The sequence below is a fragment of the Euleptes europaea genome, chromosome 6, assembly GCF_029931775.1.
Source record: "Euleptes europaea isolate rEulEur1 chromosome 6, rEulEur1.hap1, whole genome shotgun sequence".
NCBI classification, from domain to species: domain Eukaryota; kingdom Metazoa; phylum Chordata; class Lepidosauria; order Squamata; family Sphaerodactylidae; genus Euleptes; species Euleptes europaea.
In genome coordinates, this window is record NC_079317.1 from 2,306,616 (window position 1) to 2,327,196 (window position 20,581).

General features: G+C 47.3%; 1 protein-coding gene across 1 annotated transcript in view; it reads right to left on the reverse strand.

The window, feature by feature from the left end:
* The window catches only part of MDGA2 (MAM domain containing glycosylphosphatidylinositol anchor 2), a 438,982-nt gene that overhangs the window by 136,963 nt on the left and 281,438 nt on the right, over positions 1-20,581 (reverse strand). The window contains exon 8 of the mRNA XM_056851084.1: positions 7,409-7,702. Coding sequence (XP_056707062.1) covers positions 7,409-7,702 — 294 coding nt within the window. The remainder of the gene's footprint in view (positions 1-7,408; positions 7,703-20,581) is intronic.

A 20,581-nucleotide genomic window follows, 5' to 3' on the forward strand; every position in this document is an offset into this window, starting at 1 on the left:
TATACTAATCATATTTTGACAGGCTTTCTGTAAACTGATTTATGCCTGAATGAACTGCATTACAGTTTTAAGGTTAGAAAACCTTACATAGAGAAATTGCTTATAAAGATTGTTTGAAACTGCTTGCATATATTAACATAAATGAACATGTAAGAGAATCATAAATGTTTGTACTTTATGACATGTTTTAATAATGTGTAAATATTCACATGCATATATTTTATGTGAAATAAATATGTTTTAATAATTGTACTCTTGTCCAATATTATAAATTTATTGGCATGTTCAAAAGATGTCCTAGAGACCTTAATAAGTTTCTTGGAATCATTGATTCCTGTCTAATAGTGTCTCGCTGAATAAGATAACATATTCCTTCTCAGGAAGGGGTCCTTTCTAAGAGCGTAGGCACTTAATGGCCTGAACCGCGACAAGGAGAGCTCTCCTTCTCTCGAGGAAGCCTGTTCCTAGGAGGAACCGCTCCAACTGTTAGAAAATTCTTTTGATTGTCTAGATGGAAACTCTTCTGATTTAATTTCAACATGTTGGTTCTGGTCCGACCTTCTGGGGCAGCAGAAAACAACTCGGCACCCTCCTCTATATGATAGCCCTTCAAGCCCTTGAAGATGGTTGTCATATCCCCTCTCAGTCTTCTCCTCTTCAAGCTAGACATACCCAGCTCCTTCAGCCTTTCCTCATAGGACGTGGTCTCCAGACCCCTCACCATCTTTGTTGCCTTCCTCTGGACCCATTATGTCATATCCAGCACTCTCTCTCTCGCTCTTTCTCTCTCTCTCTCTCTCTCTCTCTCCCTCCCCCTCTCTCTCCAGGTGAAGCTACCAATCCAGAGTCAGACCTGGTTATTCAAGATCAGGGTTGCCTCCTTTGACTAGCAGCAGTTTTCTGGAGTCTCAGTTAGAGGTCTTTCACATCACCTACTGCCTGATTTGTATTTTTAATGGAAGATGCTGGAGCCTGAACCTGGGAGCTCCTGCAAGCAGACACTCTACCACGGAGCTCCTCCTTAAAGAAAGCTACTTTTTCCTGCATCAGATCATTGGTCTGTCAAAGTCCTAGAATCATACAGTTGGAAGGGACCACCAGGGTCATCTAGTCCAACCCCCTGGACAATGCAGGAAATTCACAACTACCTCCCCCACACACACACACAGTGACCCATACTCCATGCCCAGAAGATGGCCAAGATGCCCTCCCTCTCATGGTCTGCCTAAGGTCATAGAATCAGAATTGCTGACAGATGGCCATCTATCCATCTAGTCAGTCTTGTCTACTCTGTCTACTCTGAGGGACAGTACTCCACTAACCCCCCTGCATGTGGGGGTAATGTGTATGACCCAACCTCTCATAGTGTCCTTTATGTGGTTGTGCCAACCCCCTTATTTTAGAATTCAAAGGGGTTTATAGGCTCAAAAAAGTTGGAGACCCCCTGGTATATATCATGACAGGTTTCCCAGGGTTCTGTACCATCGTTAGTTAGCAGGCAAACTTTTCTCTGCATTCTGTTCCTCCTGCCTTCTGGTCTAACTTACTTTTATTTAAAATGAATTAAAACATACGTGTGCCATTGACTTATTTCTATTTGTGTCTCTCCCTCCCGCCCCCGCAAACTAATGATATAAGCCAGTTTATGTTGTATACTTATTATGTTACCATGCAAAGAGTAATCTCAACGTAACTGTAAACCACATCTTTCATCTTTTCATACTCTAATCCAGTCAATGCACACATGTGCTGTTGAGAACTGGGACTCCTCATTAAGGAGGGGAAAAATGGGGTGGGGAATGCAGCAACATGTGCAGAGCAGCCTCAAAGTCCACAGAGCACAAACACAAGAAAGGACAGCAGCTAACGTGACAGCGTCACTTCAAAAAGAAAAGCAGGTTCTTTGGATTCCCCCAAATCTGGGACAAATTCAGACAAGGAGAATCTTGCAAGTGCCATGAGTTTGGATGCTCTAAATAACTTTAGCTTATGCATCTTGCCATTTGGGGAAAAAGAAAACAAAACAAAAAAGGAACCTTTTCCCTCTCAGATGCTCCCACACACTTTACGAGAAACCAATTACTGGATTCGAAGATATAACATTCTATTTATAGCTTATCACAGAGTCATCACAGACAGAAATCTTACATAATTGCTTCCTGGGGGAAAAAAGCTAACAGGCCACTCTTCTTAGCCCTTGGTCGCTTTCAGGACGAACCTTGAACTCCCCATTAACACAGACCTGCAAACGGTCCTCATAAGAACATAAGAAAAGCCCTGCTGGATCAGACCAAGGCCCATCCAGTCCAGCACTCTGTTCACACAGTAGACAACCGGGTGCCTCTATGAAGCCCACAAACAAGACAACTGCAGCAGCACCATCCTGCCTGTGTTCCACAGCACCCAAGATAACAGATCCTGGAGAGAATACGAATGCATCATGACTAGGATCCATTTTGACTAGTAGCCATGAATAGCCCTCTCCTCCATGAACATGTCCACTCCCCTCTTAAAGCCTTCCAAGTTGGCAGCCATCACCACATCCTGGGGCAGGGAGTTCCACAATTTAATAGTCCCAGAGAACTCAACCCTTGCTGACAATCTCAGCCACATTTCACCATTCTTGCTCCTCCAGTTCCGTTTTTGGCGTCAATGTCTCAATCGATTGATCAGAATTCCACTACAGAAAGTTTTATTTTTAACGTTCAGGGGCAAAACACCCTATTCCCCCCCCCTCAAAAAAAACCCCTACACATATTTTTCACCAATGAACAATAATTCCCTGAACTTAAACTAGAAATGCACTAGCTGCATTACGTCGGAGTTAAGGTAAGAAAAGCTAAGGGGTCTACTCAGAATTCCACGCTGGTCTACTCAACGTGGCATTTCCCCAGGAAAAGGTTGAGACTGCACCGTTAGGCACTGAAGCCTACCTTGAAAATAGCACTGAAAAACAGGAAGTTCCAAAACTGAAGGGCACTGAAGGTTTTGGAAGAGGGGGCACAGATCAGTGGGAAGGGGGTATCGGTGGAACAAGCCGATGTCAACCAGCGTGGTGTAGTGGTTAAGAGCGGAAGACTCTAATCTGGTGAACAGGGTTTGATTTCTCACTCCTCCACATGAAGCCGGCTGGGTGACCCTAGGCTAGTCACAGCTCTCTTAGAGCTCTCTCAGTCCCACCTACCTTACAGGGTGTCTGTTGTGGGGAGGGGAAGGGAAGGCGATCGTAAACCACTTTGAGACTCCTTAAAAGGTAGAAAATCGGGGTATAAAAACCAACTCTTCTTCTTCTTCCTCTTCTGAATGCACAGATGGATGAGTACCTCGGGCGGTCCTGAAGGTGTGCTGGCTCCGAAGCCATACAGGGTTCTAAAGGCCAAGACATAAGAACATAAGAAAGGCCCTGCTGGATCAGACCGAGGCCCCTCAGGTCCAGCAGCCTGTTCACCCAGTGGCCAACCGGGTGCCTCTAGGAGGCCCACAAGCAAGACGACTGCAGCAGCATTATCCTGCCTGTGTCCCACCGCACCTAATATATTAGGCACACGCCTCTGATCCTAGACCTTAATTGGGTTCAGAAGCAAACTGGAGTAAATGGAACAAGATTGGAGTGAGATGGTTCCTCCGACCCACTCCAGGCAACATTATTGTGTCAGCCTTTGGCCCCAGTTCTTCGAGGGAACCCCCATGGGGAGCACATCACATCTAATCTAGACGTTGCCAGGGCAATGCACTACTGTGGCAAGATCTGTTTTGAAAGAACAGGATTAGCAGCGTGCTCAACGGAATATGCGCTAGCCGCCTGCTTGAAGAAATAATGTCCCATGAAGCCTTTGGTATTTTAGGAAACGAATAAGAGTGTTTTATTGTAAGGAACTCAATTCCAGACAGGATAGAGTAGAGATCACATTCTAAACTAACTAGATAAGGTAGGATGGATGGAGGTGCAGGAAAGCAGGTCCAGCGGCCAGGGTGGCAAGGCGGGGAGATAGAGAAGGCGGCAGCTGGAAGGATCCCCTGAGAGTAGCAATCTATTTCCTGTAATGCCAGGGAAAGCTGAAGGCAGCAGGAAAAGAGGGAGACCCAATATGAGATGGATTGACTCAATAAAGAAAGCCATGGCCCACAGTTTGTAAGACCGGAGCAAGGCTGTTAATGATAGGATGTTTGGGAGTTCATTAATTCATAGAGTCACCATAAGTCAGCAGCAACTTGATGGCGCATAACATGTGCGTGCACACACAGCAATCTACACATCAAAGGGATAACATCAGAGTGGAAGAAAAGAAGGGTTGCCCAGGATCCTGACCAACTATCACTGATTCTCTATAGTCCCTCTCTGAACTCTGTGGCTAAGAGACAGTCCTTCACTTCTAACAGTTTTTACCAAGGAAAAGTGGCAACCAAAGCTGGGGAAGGCAGGCACAGGCACCACCAAGAATAAACAGAAGGAGGAGGAGGAGGAGGAGGAGGAGGAGTTGGTTTTTATAACACAATTTTCTCTACCTTTCTAAGGAGTCTCAAACCGGCCTACAGTTGCCTTCCCTTTCCCTCCCCACAACAGACACCTTGTGAGGTAGGTGAGGATGAGAGAATTCAGAGAGACCTGTGACTGGCCCAAGGTCAGCAGGCGTCATGTGTAGGAGTGGGGAACTGAACCTGATTCTCCAGATTAGAGTCCACCACTCTTAAGTACTACACCACGCTGGCACTCCGTCCACCCTTCTTTCCTGAATCAGGTAATCCATGAGGGCGACCAAGGACACTGGACTGGAATGGATGCAAACAAATCCGCTTCATCCACGAGATCACAAAATCACCCATGGTTGGAGGGGTCCACAAGGGTCATCCAGTCCAACCCCCTGCCATGCAGGATCCCACAATCAAAGTGCTCCCGACAGATGGCCATCCAGCCTCTGCTTAAAGACCAGGACTCCTTAAGGTTGTCCCGTCAACACTCATTCAGTCACCTTTCTCAAGAGCACCACGCTGGGCACAGTGGAAGTTACAGAGTAATTCAGGGCCAACCCCAGAAAAAGCCACATTCTCGGTCAAAATGAAATTGAAAAACGACAGCACTCGCTACAGTTTGCCTTCTAGGTTGTTTCTTCTTTGTCTATACAACATTAGCATTTTCTTGTTCCAATGTTATTGCTGCCGTACAGCGTTTTAATGTTTCTGGGTTGATTTCGACCAAAGATATTATTGGAATACAAAATTCAAATTGCTGACACAAGTTACTTTTTCTGTACAGCTGAAACCTTCCCCCCATTACACACAACGACCCTTAATTAAAACAAAACTTTTAAAATATTGCCACACACATCAAGTACCCATGACCTTGCCACACGCTGACTGAATGCACGGGGGGGGGGAGCAGGCAGGAGCACACAGGTCTTGCCCCCCACATGATCGCCAGCTTGTGGTGCCTGCACATGGAGGCTGTGTCTGCACGCATGCTCCCTCCCCATGACTGGCCACGTTCGAAGAACAGCCTCCCTGAATCCGTGGACATCGCTACATTCGCCACCTGAGGATGCAGTGATGGTCACAGGTGGAGAAGGTTTTAAAACGGATTCAAGGAGGAGGAGTCCACCAGCGGCTAGTAGCTATGTTGACTAAAGGGAACCTCCATGCTCAGAGGCAGTCAACCTAGGAGGCAGGATCAGGGGAAGGCCTTGGCCTCTATACTCTGTTGATGGATCTCCAGAGGAACTGGTTGGCCTCTGTGTGGGATGGGATGCTGGATCAGATGGACCACTGGTCTGACCCAGCAGGGCTCTTCCTATGTTCTGATGAAGGCCTCTGCTTCTATGCCCTGTTTGTTGGCCCTCCAGAGGAACTGGTTGACCACTGTGTAAAACAGGATACTGCACTAGATGGACCCTCACCGGTCTAATCCAGCAGGGCTTTTCTTGATGCTCTTATGAAGAGGTCTTGGCCTCTCTGCCCCATTGTTGGCCCTCCAGGGGAAATGGTTGGCCAGTGTGTGAGGCAGGATGCTGGACTAGATGGACCTCTGGTCTGATCCAGCAGGGCTCTACTGATGTTCTAACAAAGGCCTCGGCCTCTATGCTCTGTTGTTGGAACTCCAGAGTAACTGGCTGGCCACTGTGTGAGCCAGGATGCTGGACTAGATGGACCCTCCCTGCTCTGATACAGCAGGGCCCTTCTGATGTCTCATGAAGGCCTCAGCCTCTATGCCTCGTTGCTGGCCCTCCAGAGCAACTGACTGGCCCTTGTGTCAGAAAGGATGCTGGACTAGATGGACTACTGGTCTGCTCCAGCAGGTCTTTCCTGACGTTCCTTTTCATGCAGGTATCATGTGTACAAACCAGAGTTCCCACAGAGGTGGGGGACAGGGTGCTCCTTCCCACTCTTCCTCTTTGCATTTTCAATCAACACATGGAAGGGTTGAGTGTCCATGTATCTCACTGGGTCTTGAAAGTAAAAAAAACAAAAACAAAACACACAGCCGCAGTATGATTAGGATCTATCTGTTTATCTATCTATTCATTAGCAGAGAGGGTGTTTTTTTTTTTTTTAACTGAGCACAGGAGAGGTACAGCTCTGCTTTGTGGGGCTGAAGACTCTTACCGAGTCTCTTCTTCGTGTTCTCCAAGTTCGAGCACACTCACCCTCTCTGGCCAAATTGCTGTGGCCACTGATCCTTGCAGCAGTCTGATGCGGAAGCACAGCTTCCAGCGGAGAAAGAACACCCACACAACTCATGCTGCAGCCTCAGGAAGTAAGGCTTCCTTCAGAAACCAGGACACTCAAACACCAGCAGAGAGATGTTACAGCTTGGAAGAGAGTCACACGCATTTGCTTGGAACAGTGAATAATAGAATCATAAGGTTGGAAGTGGCCATACAGACCATCTAGTCCAACCCCCTGCTCAATGCAGGACCAGGCTGGAGCAACACTGCTTAAAGACTGCTAGGGAGCTCACCACCTACCTCCCTAGGGAGCTCATTCCACAGTTGAACAACTCTCACTATAAAAAAAAAACTTTTCCTAATATCCAACCAGTACCTTTCCTCCCACAATTCAAACCAGTTATTTTGAGTCCTGCCCTCCTCCAAGTGACAGCCCTTCAAATACTTGAAGAGAGCGATCCTGTTCCCCCTCAACCTCCTCTTCTCCAGACTTAACATTCCCAGATCCCTTAGCCTTTCCTCGCAGGGCTTGGTCTCCAGGCCCCTGATCATCCTGGTCGCTCTCCTCTGCACCCGCTCCATTCTGTCCACATCCTTTTTGAAGCGAGGCCCCCAGAACTGCACCCAATACTCCAGGTGCAGCCTGATCAATGTTGTGTACAGCAGAACTATGACATCTTGCAATTTGGGTTTTATGCCTCTATTGATGCACCCTTCATTGCTACAAGAGAGAAGAAGAACGGACTTACACTGAACAATCAGCTGGACCAGAGCTTCCCTTGGCTTGACGTTAAATCCATTATACTGGCTCGTCTGGCACCGGTAGGTCCCTGTCATCTCCCTCGAGACGTTGACAATCCTCAGGATGCCGTCGTAGCTTTCCATCTGCATCGAGCTGTCGGGCATGGGGACCTCCTTGTCTGCCCGGGACCACAGGATGATGGGCTTGGGTTTCCCGGTCACCTGACACTGCAACTCGACCGTATCCCCTTCCCTGGTGACCAAGGGCGACTTTTCTTGCGGGACAGTCAGATTGGGTGGAACTTCAAATGGGGGCAAAAGGGGGAAAAAAGAGAGAGAAACAGAAAGGAGGGAAGCAAACATTGTGTGGTCAGTACATGTGAGTTCTTGCATTTCTTTCTTACTAATCATAAGAACACAAGAAAAGCCCTGCTGGATCAGACCATGGTCCATCAAGTCCAGCAGTCTGTTCAACCAGGTGCCTCTAGGAAACCCTCAAGCAAGACGACTGCAGCAGCATTGTCCTGCCTGCATTCCACAGCACCTAATAAGAACATAAGAAAGGCCCTGCTGGATCAGACCAAGGTCCATCAAGTCCAGCACTCTGTTCACACAGTAGACAACCGGGTGCCTCCAGGAAGCCCACAAACAAGACGACAGCAGCAGCAGCATCCTGCCTGTGTTCCACAGCACCTAATATATTAGGCATGTTGGAGGCTCTGGAAGCAAGGTCCCAGTTACAAACCTCCAACACCCTCTGGGGCAAAGGTCAGTCTTGGGGGAAGGGGCATGCTCTGGATTTTGCACGAAGGACCACTAGGATTCAAGGGGGGAACCAGCTTTCCTTACTAAAGCGTCTCTCCTGCTTGTGTACAAGATTGGCTACTAGCCTTCTGCTTTAATGTACTATGACAGTCTCATTCAGCAACGTGATAGACATCCGTTACGTTTATGAATTCCCAATAGACAAAGCTTCTGCGAAATGGGATTTGCACCGGGTTCCCATCTCGGGGATCACAGCCTTGATCACGAGGATATTGTGGTCTAACCCGACTCTCCAGTGCATGAGACTGGGTGGGGTGGGGGGGTTTACCGAACTTGTATTCCCACTGATGTATTAAGAGTTTGAAAACGTTATAAAAAATACTGTTCGCACTTTGTTTGGCCCCTTTAGCTGTGAAGACGTCTTCCAACCATTTTTTAGCTGTGGTATCCAAAAACCCTTTTAAAGCAATGTTTTTTTATAACATTTTCAAACTCTTAATCCATCACTGGGAATACAAAGTGCGATAACTCTATGGGTGTTTTTTCATTACCTTCAAGCTTGGGCAGACGAGCTCACCTGAAGCATCTGAAATTATACTTTATGTCCTGTCACAGCTCAGAACTTTGGAAACCACTTTGACTGTTTAGTCGGGACTTTTTGCAGATATTGTATAATTGCCTTTTATTGTTTGATATTGCCTGTTAATTGAATAATCACCAATTAGCTATCAGTGCTGTCTTTGTGTTTTTGACTACCATATCTCAGCATGAGTTTTTTTTTTTAAAAAAACCTCCAGGTACTAGCTGGAGATCTCCTGCTATTACAACTGATCTCCAGCGGATAGAGATCAGTTCCCCTGGAGAAAATAGCAGCTTTGGCAATTGGACTCTATGGCATTGAAGCCCCTCCAATCCCCAAACCCCGCACTCCTCAGGCTCCACCCCAAAAATCTCCTGCCGGTGGTGAAAAGGGACCTGGCAATCCAACTTAGACCACTGAAGAAGACTGTATGGCCAAAACGTGTGTGATCGGTCTAATTGTGTGACTTTTATGTCTTAATGTGTTATGTGAACATGTCAATTTGGTCGGCTTTTGCAGAGCCCAACACATGTTATATGTGGCATTAGATTTTATCCTGAAATAAATGTATACACATTTTGTACTGACATAGTTTTTAGATTGTATAACCTTTGGTCTTGGGTGTTTGTTTGTTTTTTGCTTGACCTTTCGTGTGCTTTCCTCCTCTGCCGAGGATCCTGCAACAGTCTGTTGCCGAACTGCTGCGTATTCAGCGGCAGGCTCTCGGGTTCACCCGGGGTCTGATTCTGCTTGCTGAACCTCACCGTTGACCTGTGTGAATGGCGAGTGATCCACAGAGCACAGTCAGCATCCCCTGAAGTCACGCATTCATGGAAAGGAACATCGCTTGGGGCGGGGGGATGGCAAGTTTTGTCCATTATTACCACAACTCTCAGGTTTTCAGCCTTACCGAATCATAGAATCATAGAGCTGGAAGGGACCACCAGGGTCATCTAGTCCAACTCCCCCCACACAATGCAGGAAATTCACAACTACCCCCCCACACCCCCAGCGACCCCCTACTCCATGCCCGGAAGATGGCCAAGATGCCCTCCCTCTCATGATCTGCCTAAGGTCACAGAATCAGCATTGCTGACAGATGGCCATCTAGCCTCTGCTTAGAAACCTCCAAGGAAGGAGCGCTTACCACCTCCCGAGGAAGCCTGTTCCACTGAGGAACCGCTCTGACTGGTAGAAAATTCTTCCTAATGTCTATAAGGAAACCCTTTTGATTTAATTTCAACCCGTTGGACCTTCTGGGGCAACAGAAAACAACTCGGCACCATCATTTATATGGCAGCCCTTCAAGTACTTGAAGAGGGTTATCATATTGGCTCCTCTTGCCCTGCTCACCCTGAGATCCAGATTCGTCTTCCAGATTCTATTGTAGTTATTTATTTCTCTTATTCACCAAACATTTTAAAATGTACCTAATGTCTTGAGCCCCGTGGCGCAGAGTGTTAAGCTGCAGTACTGCAGTCAAAAGCTCTGCTCATGACCTGAGTTCGATCCTGACCGAAGTTGGTTTCAGGTCGCCGGCTCAAGGTTGACTCAGCCTTCCATCCTTCCGAGGTCGGTAAACTGAGCACCCAGCTTGCTGGGGGTAAAGGGAAGATGACTGGGGAAGATGACTGGGGGTAAAGGGAAGATGACTGGGGAAGGCACTGGCAAACCAGCCCGTAAAACGAAGTCTGCCTAGGAAACGTGGGGATGTGACGTCACCCCATGGGTCAGGAATGACCCAGTGCTTGCACAGGGGACCTTCACCTTTACCTTTAATGTCTTGACACTGAGGGGCCGTCAAAGCATGTCATGAAGCAGTACCAAACGCAAGACAAGTGAAACGCTGTTTGCCACAAACAGGTCTGTGTACCTACAGAATACTCAGATACACTCTGACAACACCACCTGACCCAAAATAAAGAGGAAAGGCATTTTCTGAAACCGCAGCCATTTATCTCTCTCGCCTTTGTTTCTCACAGCACCACAAGCATTCAGCAGGGGAAAGCAATAGAAGAAGAAAAAAAAAACCTTCCCCATTAAAATGGACATTTGTTTCGCAGACAAAAACCCACTGATTCTAAGAGAAGTGGGATTTTTTTCCTTTTAGTAATATAATGATCTGACTGAATAACACTTGCAGCTTACTGGGGTCTTGGCTGACCCATTAATTATAGCCTAGATCTTTCCTTTTGTCACTATGCCTGCAGACACAACTTTTGGTACCGTTTTAATAAGTGCTTTGAACCAATAGGAAGGTTCACACTTTCCAGAGCTGTCAAAGGCACCCGGGGAACACGGCGCTCCCTCAGTGGGATCGCGGGCCCACGGTCTAATAAGCAAGTGACATTTAATTAGCAACTTCCTTTTGTAGATAAAAGGTCAGTCGAGTGGAGAGCGGGCTACCCTGACACGCCACGTCGATGCCCAAAGAGCTCCGATGGACACAATTCCAACCTGTGAGTCGCCCTGCCAAGCGAAAGAACCCTCTCCTTCTTGAAGAAGCAACACCTGGGTGTATATTGAGGCCATTGGCCACTGTGTCACCCTCCCTTTATAACCGATGTGTGAAGGGGTATCATAGTGAGTCAGACTACAAGTCCCTGCAACCCTGCAGAGTCTGGCACTTTGGCTCAGTGGTAGAGCCTCTGCTTGGCATGCAGAAGGTCCCAGGTTCAATCCCCAGGGGCATCTCCAGTTAAAGGGACTAGGCAAGTAGGTGGCGTGAAAGACCTCTCTGCCTGAGACCCTGGAGAGCCGCTGCCAGTCTGAGTAGACAAGACTGACTTTTATCGACCAAGGGTCTGGTTCAGTATAAGGCAGCTTCATGTGTTCATGTGTTCAACGGCGACAAGGATTTTCCTGGCCTCGTTCTCCAAAAGTCCTTTCAAAACTGATGCCCGAGCTCCTTGCAGGCGAAGTCCGCACTCCGCTACAGAGTGAGCTTCAGACTGGGTGAGCTCCCCAAAGACAGGGATGCACAAACCCATAGAGTGCTGGTTCTTTCCGGTTCACTTTCATTTAAGGAGTCCAAATTCTTCCTTCTTGAATGATCATTAATATTTTTAATGTGAATTAAGTTCATCCGTTTACCATTGCTTTTGGTTGTTTTTTAATGCCTGCCATTTCTAACCATCATTTTCAGCAGAAAAGAGAAAGAGTCCAGTAGCACCTTAAAGACAAACAAAATTTCTGGCAGGGTAGGAGCTTTAGTGAGCTATGGCCACTGCTCGAGCCAACCTGCTGCGAGTGCAGGACACTTGGGTGCTTGCATATGATAAAGGCTCTGGCTGAAACGGGACAATGGCTGACCATCTCACACCTTGCAAACCGTTTTGATCAATGGGCAGAGAAGGAAACGGGCCAAATGGCTAGCATGTGTTCTCTTCCTCTGTGTAGCAAGAAGATCTGAATGACTCCACTTGCAGTGAGTGGGGGGCAGACTCTCCAAGGGGAGATTTTAGAATCATAGAGTTGGGAGGGATCACCAGGGTCATCTAGTCCAACCCCCTGCACAAAGCAGGGAATTCACACACACCCCAAACCCCCAGTGACCCCTACTCCATGCCCAGATGGCCAAGGTGCCCTCCCTCTCATCATCTGCCTAAGGTCACAGAATCAGCATTGCTGACAGATGGCCATCTAACCTCTTCTTAAAAACCTCCAGGGAAGGAGAGCTTACCAACTCCTGAAGAAGCCTGTTCCACTGAGGAACCACTCCGTTAGATAGTAACCCTAGGTCCAATCCAGGACCACCACCATTTTAGAGCCTAACAGGAACAATTTAAAAAAATTGCAGGGGCCCGATCTGACCATGCCTATTTGGTCTCGGTATTGAACGAGCAGTAAAGGGGAGTGACAGCGGAGAAGGCATTATATCGAGGGTAGTTCCAGTTCAGACTGGGACTTGCCCCAAATGAATCGCCTAGCAAGTGAATCACTTTTATGAGTATAACAGATAGATCTGATTGATGCCAAGTTTTCATTCCTCTTTGGTTTTTCAGTGATATGCTCTGGGAGAATCATAGAGTTGAAAGGGGCCATAGAGGCCACCTAGTCCAACCCCCTGCTCAATGCAGGATCAGCCTACAGCATCCCTGTCAAGTGCTTGTCCAACCTCTACTTAAAGACTGCCAGTGAGGGGGAGCTCACCACTTCCCTAGGTAGCCCATTCCACTGTCGAACAACTCATACTGTGAAAACATTTTTCCTAATATCCAGCCGGTACTTTTCTGCTTACAATTTAAACTCATTACTGCGAGTCCGATCCTCTGTTGCCAAGAGAAACAGCCCCCTGCCCTCCTCGAGGTGACAGTCCTTCAAATACGTAAAGAGAGCAATCGTGTCCCCCCTCAACCTCCTCTTCTCCAGACTGAACATTCCCAACTCCCTCAACCTTTCCTCACAGGGCTTGGTCTCCAGGGCCCTGATCATCCTCTTCGCTCTCCTTTGCACCCACTCATGGAATCTTTCAGTCATGACTCAGAGCTCATGCTGTTGGTGGTGTGGTGGTTCATGTGCAGAATTTGGTGGTGGTGGTGGGAGGGAAAGTCTTCTGCATACCTGATAAGTATTCCCACACCCCATAAAGTCACTAATGACTTTCAAATGCACGTTGAAATAAAACTAGTTTCACTTGAGTGTGTGGCCAAGTCATGCATTCAATACAACTCAATAACGCACTGATACCTGACAGGACACTAAGGAAAATGTGTTCCACCTCAGGTTTTCCCCTCCTCCTCGCTCCGTTTTCATTGCTCCTTGCAGGGCATCGGATTTCAGAGGAGGCATAATCCATCTCTGCCCGAAGAAGCTTATGGAAAGCTTTCAGGCCCGGCCATCTGATGGATGCTCCTGCTACATCTCATCGCTCTCCCAGATGAATCCACGGCCAGTAACAATAATGCATTGGCTACTTTCTGCACCAAATGGCCCTCTCAGCTTTCCTCTGGCCAGACGGTCACACAAACGCTTCATCCATTATCCATCCATCATGGACATGGAGTCCAATCCCCCCCCATACACCCACACTCCCCTTCACACACATTACCTTTGAGCAAGAGGAGGTTTGCTCAAGGGTTCACCCTGGACCCCTCCCCAGCAAAGTTCTGTGCCAACCCATCGGTCTGTCTGCCATTGGCTTAAAAGCTTGCAGACTTTGCAGACAAGACAAAAAACTTCACAAGACGATGATGTTTGGAACCGGACTGCTGCTGATTTTCTCCTCTAGTGAAATTCAAGGTGACTTTAGAGGTTCCTGTTGGAATAAGGACCAACAGACTGAAGCTGAATCTTCAGGACAGTGAGGAGGATGGAGGGTGGGGGTGGAGATGTGATCGGAAGAGGAGGAGTCCGCGTGTTCTGGGCACCGTTTTTCTCACCTGAAATGGCCCTGGATTTGCACCAGCCCTGCCTACCTGGTGACTGCATTTTCACAACGGCGTGGAGTAGCAGTCACAGCACTCCCAGAGTCTTGTGCACTTTAACCCTTATGGCATCAAGTTTAGGGAACTGCCACGCACTGCACATGGGGCTGCCTTTGCAGGAAAAGAGCAACCCAAATGATCAGGGGGGCTAAGAGCCGCTGCCCTACGGGGAGCACTTAAAACGCTTAGGGTTGTTTAGCTTGGAAAGAAGGCGGTTAAGTGGAGACGTGATAGAGGTCTTCACGTCGGTGATGTCGAGGGAGATTTGGGCAAAAACTCTATGGTAGAGGCTGTTTTTACCATAGAGTTTTGCTCAAATTCCAGAGCCTCTCCCGTGATGTCGCCGACGTGATAATGTCACCTCCAGAAGCGATGTAATCTCGCTGACGGGGCCAGGGCCTCATTTTAAGCTTGGTAAGACCCCCGCCGGCCAGCTGGATGGCGTCAGGGGGAGGGGGCCCAAATCGGGGATCCCCAGACGGTGGTTTGGCAACCCTCGCTCGCCTGCAAACAACCTAAGAGCTGATTTCCTTTCTGTGTCCATCCACGTTCAAAATTAAGGTGGGTCCAAAAAGAACAGGGTAATTTATACTGCTTCTAACATTGTTCATTTCCCCCTTGCTAGCTCTTCTGTTGGGAACACAAGAATGGGCCTTTTCGGTGGCAGCCCCACAATTTTAGAACAACCTCCCCAGGGAGGTGTGTTGAGCTTCAGGAGGCAGTTCTATCTAGGACTGCATTTGATTGATTAATTGGCAGTCCTAATTGGAGTTTTTTAATTGTTGACATTTTATTGATTTTTTATTGTTGTTCTTCTATCATTGTTGTTTTATTGTCGTTTTTATTCAGCAGGGAGAAAGGCCACTAATAAATGTTTTAAATGTTTTCATTTATTCAAGAAAGTCTACATGGCACATAGACTTTTAGCAAAAATGTTTTAGATAGATAGATAAATAAATAAATAGCTATTTCTATAGTGTGTGTGTAAATTGTTTCCTGTGTTCTTTAAACGGAGAACACATGATGTGCATACTGCAAACAAAGAAGCAAGCAAGTAAACAAGCTGCTTGGAAAGGCATCTGCTCATGATCGGTCTGTGAACCTCCTGAACAGGTGCCTGTCTGTGTGGTGTAGTGGTTAAGAGCGGTGGACTCTAATCTGGAGAACCGGGTTTGATTCCCCACTCCTCCACATGAGTGGCGGACTCTAATCTGGTGAACTGGGTTTGCTTCTGCACTCCTACCTGGTGAACCGGTTTTGTTTCCCCACTCCTACACATGAGTGGCAGACTCTAATCTGGAGAATGGGGTTCAGACCCCCACTCCTATACATGAAGCCAGCTGGGTGACCTTGGACTAGTCACAGCTCTCTTAGAGCTCTCTCAGCCCCACCTACCTCACAAGGTGTCTGTTGTGGGAAGGGAAGGAGATTGTAAGCTGCTTTGAGACTTCTTTCAGTAGAGAAAATCAGGGTATAAAAACCAACTCTTCTTCTTTTTCATTGGTGGCACTGCCCCCTTGGTCTGCCCCTCCCCCTTGGAGCCAGCCTCTTGCCCACCTCACTGCCTTTTAGGTGCCAAGCTAAAACGGGTCTCTGTTGTGGGGAAGGGAAGGTGATTGTAAGCCGGTTTGAGTCTCCCTTAAGTGGCAGAGAAAGTCGGCATATAAAAACCAACTCTTCTTCTACTTGAGGTACATTGATGGTTGTGTATCAGTGCAACGTTAATAATAATATTACTGTAAGTGCAAATAAGTTTACTAGTTGTCTCACGTAATTATTTTTGTCATTTGAACTCCTTCCTCCAGGAACTATTTCAGCACCTCCTGACATTAACTTCTGGAGTTTAACAGAACTTGCCAGCAGTTACACGCAATGCCCCAGAAAACCTTCTCGCCTGCGAGCGGGCACAGTGCCAAAGGCAGGGGGGCTGTGCAGGGCCACGCACACTTCAAGGGGATGAGAGGAAATGTTCGGGGTGTCCACAGGGATAACTTTGCCATATTAATTACATGCCAAGGGGTGGCATCATTGCAAGATTATGGGAAATGGACCGTTGCGGGGTGGGGTGGGGGGAGGAAGCCCACTCTGAGTTAATTCTGAGTCATGATGAATGAGCAGAGTTCATCATGAGTTCCGCCCACACAGCCCTGGAACTGGGGCTCCCCAGAATGGAGAGCTTCCCCAGGGAAGGTGCGCTCTGATCTGCAGAAGCACTTCTATGGCCAAGTTTCTTTCTGAACTGTACTGCAGAGAGAGAGAGAGAGAGAGAGAGAGAGAGAGAGAGAGAGAGAGAGAGAGAGAGAGAGAGAGAGAGAGAGGAGGTTGCATCTCTGATCAAGTGGAGGCATAACCGAGCATAAATATGGAATTGTTGGGCCGGTACTTTCCAAACTTCTGCTAATGAAACCTGCCCCTTCTGAAAGGTTGCCAGCCTCCAGGTAGGAGCTGGAGATCTCCTGCCATCACGACTAATCTCCAGCCGATAGAGATCAGTTCCACTAGGGAAAATGGGCACTTTGCCAATTGGACTCTATGATGTTGAAGTCCCTCTCCGAATCCCGTCCTCCTCAGGCTCCACCCCAAAAACCTCCCACCGGTGGCAAAGAGGGACCTGGCAACCCTACCCTTCTGGATGCTCCCTCCACACTTGTTTATAGTCTTCTGGTCCACTGGTTTCTCTGTTTCTCTGACTGCTTTTCTAAAGTCAAACCTGGAACGGCTTTGGTCAGAGGTAGGGTTGCCAGCTCTGGGTCGGGAAATACCTGGAGATTTCAGGGGTGGAGCCTGAGGAGGGCAGGGTTTGGAGAGGGGAGAGACTTCAATGCCATAGAGTCCAGCTGCCAAAGCAACCATTTTCTCCAGGGGAACTGATTTCTTTGGTTCTTGTAGGTTATCCGGGCTGTGTGACCATGGTCTTGGTATTTTCTTTCCTGACGTTTCGCCAGCAGCTGTGGCCGGCATCTTCAGAGGAGTAACACTGAAGGACAGTGTCTCTCCTCAGTGTTACTCCTCTGAAGATGCCTGCCACAGCTGCTGGCGAAACATCAGGAAAGAAAATACCAACCAAGACCACGGTTACACAGCCCGGATAACCTACAAGAACCAATGAACTCTGACCGTGAAAGCCTTCGACAATATTTTGAACTGATTTCTATCGCCTGGAGATCAGTTGTAATAGCGGGAGATCTCCAGCCACCACCTGTAGGCTGGCAACCCTAGGCAGAGGCCTCTAATACAAGAAACAGAGAAGGCTGCCCACCAGTATTGCTAGAGATGCCAGGCTGGCATTAGCAGGAGCTTTAGGGGTAGGGGGCAAGGGTAGTTGTGAATTTCCTGCATTGCGGAGGGGGTTGGACTAGATGACCCTGGTGGTCTCTTCCAACTCTGTGATTCTATGATTTGGGGTCACTGAGAAGATGCAGCTGTTTTGGCATAAAACTTTAGCAGAAACACAGGAGGAAAGGGGTCTTCGGGATTTTCACGTTAAAAACAGCTTCATCCAATGACTGTTTTCTGGAGGGCTGTGATTTTGTCTGTTATTAAGCATTTAGATCAGGGGGTCCCCAAAAGGGCGTCCACAGGCACCTAGCACCTGCCAAGTGTCCTTAGAAAGTGGGTGGGGCCAGGTGGACTTTTTGCTCAGCAGGGCTTCTGATTGGCCAGTGGAGATCTGACCGGCTGTGCAGACATTTTTTAAATTGCTTTGGCAAAAACTGCCATCTCAACCTTAGGGTCTTCATGTGTTACTGTGTGTGTATGCAAGAAAATATTTTTTAAACAGTATGTTCATTTTAAAAGGCATCTTGTTAAACAGAGCTTATGCCAGAAACACTGAATGGTTACTGTTAGAGTTAAGCATGACCACACTCACTGAACATTTTGTGATTGGCTCCGCCTCCTGTGGCAGCCATTTTTGCTTGGCCCCGCCTCCTGTGGAAGCCATCAGGGGTCCCACTTAGTGCCAGAATTGCAAAGGTGTTTGCATACTCGAAAAGGTGGGGGACCCCTGATGTAGATTATTGTATTTACCCATGCCTTATAGTGGTTGAATTTTGTATTTCCATCACAATATCCCTGTTTTAGGACTACATACCTTTAATAACAACGGGGTTGGGCGGTGATCTAAATTCTGTACAGATAAATTTAATAGAGCAGTTAAGAGTTTGACCTCTCTGGTCTATAAATATCAGGAGATAATTTTCCTCTGGATCATTCAGCCCTGGCATCCCTTTGGGATTATGCCCAAGGAGATGGACTGCATTTATTCAGATGCTGGCCTTTTGGGACTGGTAGCACTTAGGATATATGAATGCAACTTCATGCCTTTGGAGGAACTTTTCTATCCACCGCTTTGATTAAAATGGAGCTTGCAGCTAGATGTTTGCCTAGAGCCGCCCAGTAAGCTTCCAGGGCACGGGTAGGGATTTCAACCTGGGTTTCCCTGGTCCTAGTCCGACACCTTAACCACTACACCACTCTGGCTCTCATAATATGTTATGGTTAGTAATAAAAATATTAAACCTGGACAAAACATGTAAAAATAATGTTCTGTTTTCCATCCTTTGGTTTCCAAAAAAGGCCTGTAAAGAATGATGGACAGGGCTTAGTCTAATAATTCCATGGCATATTGTTAACGTTTGTATACTTTTGATATTTTGCTCATTTTGTGTGTGTGTATATATATATATAAATTTATGAAGCAACAGAATTTATGTATGTGTTAGAGAACACTGACGAAGACTGTTCAGTTGAAACACATTTAGTCTGTATGAGTTTTTTATGTTAATGTTTTCTTATTTATATTTTGTGTATTTATTGAATGATAGTTGTTTCATTAGGATTACATGGGTTTTATCTGTTTTGTGTATTTTATTTGTTCCTCGCCATTTTCTGGCCTACTGTTAGGTGTGTTGATGGCAGGCTTCCATCCCCCTTTTCTGGTTGTATCCTCCAGAGTGAGGAGTTAACCCCCCATTCTCCCCAACCCTGCTCTCCAATCTAACAACTCAAGCACAATGACAAATTCCAAACCCAACCTGGTACGTGCTGCAAAATGCAGCATCTGGATCTGACACTTAATTCCCTTTCCCCTCCCCAAAAAACTTGCGAACGTACAGAATGATACACAGTAAAACAGCAAAGTCAGAAAGGGCTTAGTGGCGGTTCCCCACGTCTCTCTCCCATGCCGGTCATTACAGCTTAGGTTTTATGCCTTACACACATCTATCTAATGCTGTACTAGAGGATCAGGACCACATACACGGCTCCCCCCATTCTATTCTCACAGATCCCCTGTGGTCATGTATGCATGGGTACTTTCACTCACATTTCCCCCCACCCCACCGTCTGTCTTGGTTGTTCCTTGGAGTTATAGATGAGTTTTCCACCCATCAGAGATGACCTCGATGCCAGCCCTCACAAAACCTGGGACTTCCTGTTCCTCTATTAACCCAATTCTTCCATGAGCTCAGCCCAGGTGAAATCCCCATGAATAAGGCAAAGTTCAGGACACGCAAGATTGGTTTCTCTCAGAGAAATAACTACAGCCAATTACAAAGCAGCATGTAAAGAGGTGGGGATTCAAATGCTTTCTGGGAGTTCTTTCTGAGCAGAATAAAGGCATTTAGAGAATCGAGGCTTTGTATTTCTCCCCCACCCCTTTTCAGGTTGCTCTATTTTTTTGTTTTTGTCCTTAAAATGCTTTTTTATGCAGCAGTTGAGTTTCGGGGGGAGGGTTTTTCTTTCACATTAAGCACTGCAAAGCAAGCCAATTACAAAGCAACATTTCAAGGGGTGGGGACTTGTTCTGAGCTTGGAGACTGCTGGAGCACAGATTCCCAACAGGAAAGCGTGGGTCCAACCAGCAACGAACCTCAGTTAAAACTCCAATTCATAAATGACCCCGGGGAGCTTTACAGATGACTCAGGATTTGAACCTCACACTCCAACTATACCACCATATAGGCGATTTCCCATTTCCCATTCTTTCCGCCCTAACCTCTTGGAATACCTGGCTCTAGGAAACACAGCAGGTTCTGCCCATATGCTGCATTCTGGTCTCAGAACTAAAGTGTCCTTGTGGATCTACCGAACAGAGACTATGAAGAGTGGCTGACGTGAGCGTCATCCTGGTTGACATTTGTCTCTCTCGCTTTCCTTACATCAGGGGCGTCGAGACAAGGGCTGAGACCACATGCTGGCATTTAGCTTGCCCTCCGCCTGAATTTCTACATGAACTCACACGAAGCTGCCTTATACTGAATCAGACCTTTGGTCCATCAAAGTCAGACTGGCAGTGGCTCTCCAGGGTCTTAGGCGGAGGTCTTTCACATCACCAGCTTGCCTAGTCCCTTTAACAGGAGATGCCGGGGATTGAACCTGGGACCTTCTGCATGCCAAGCAGATGCTCT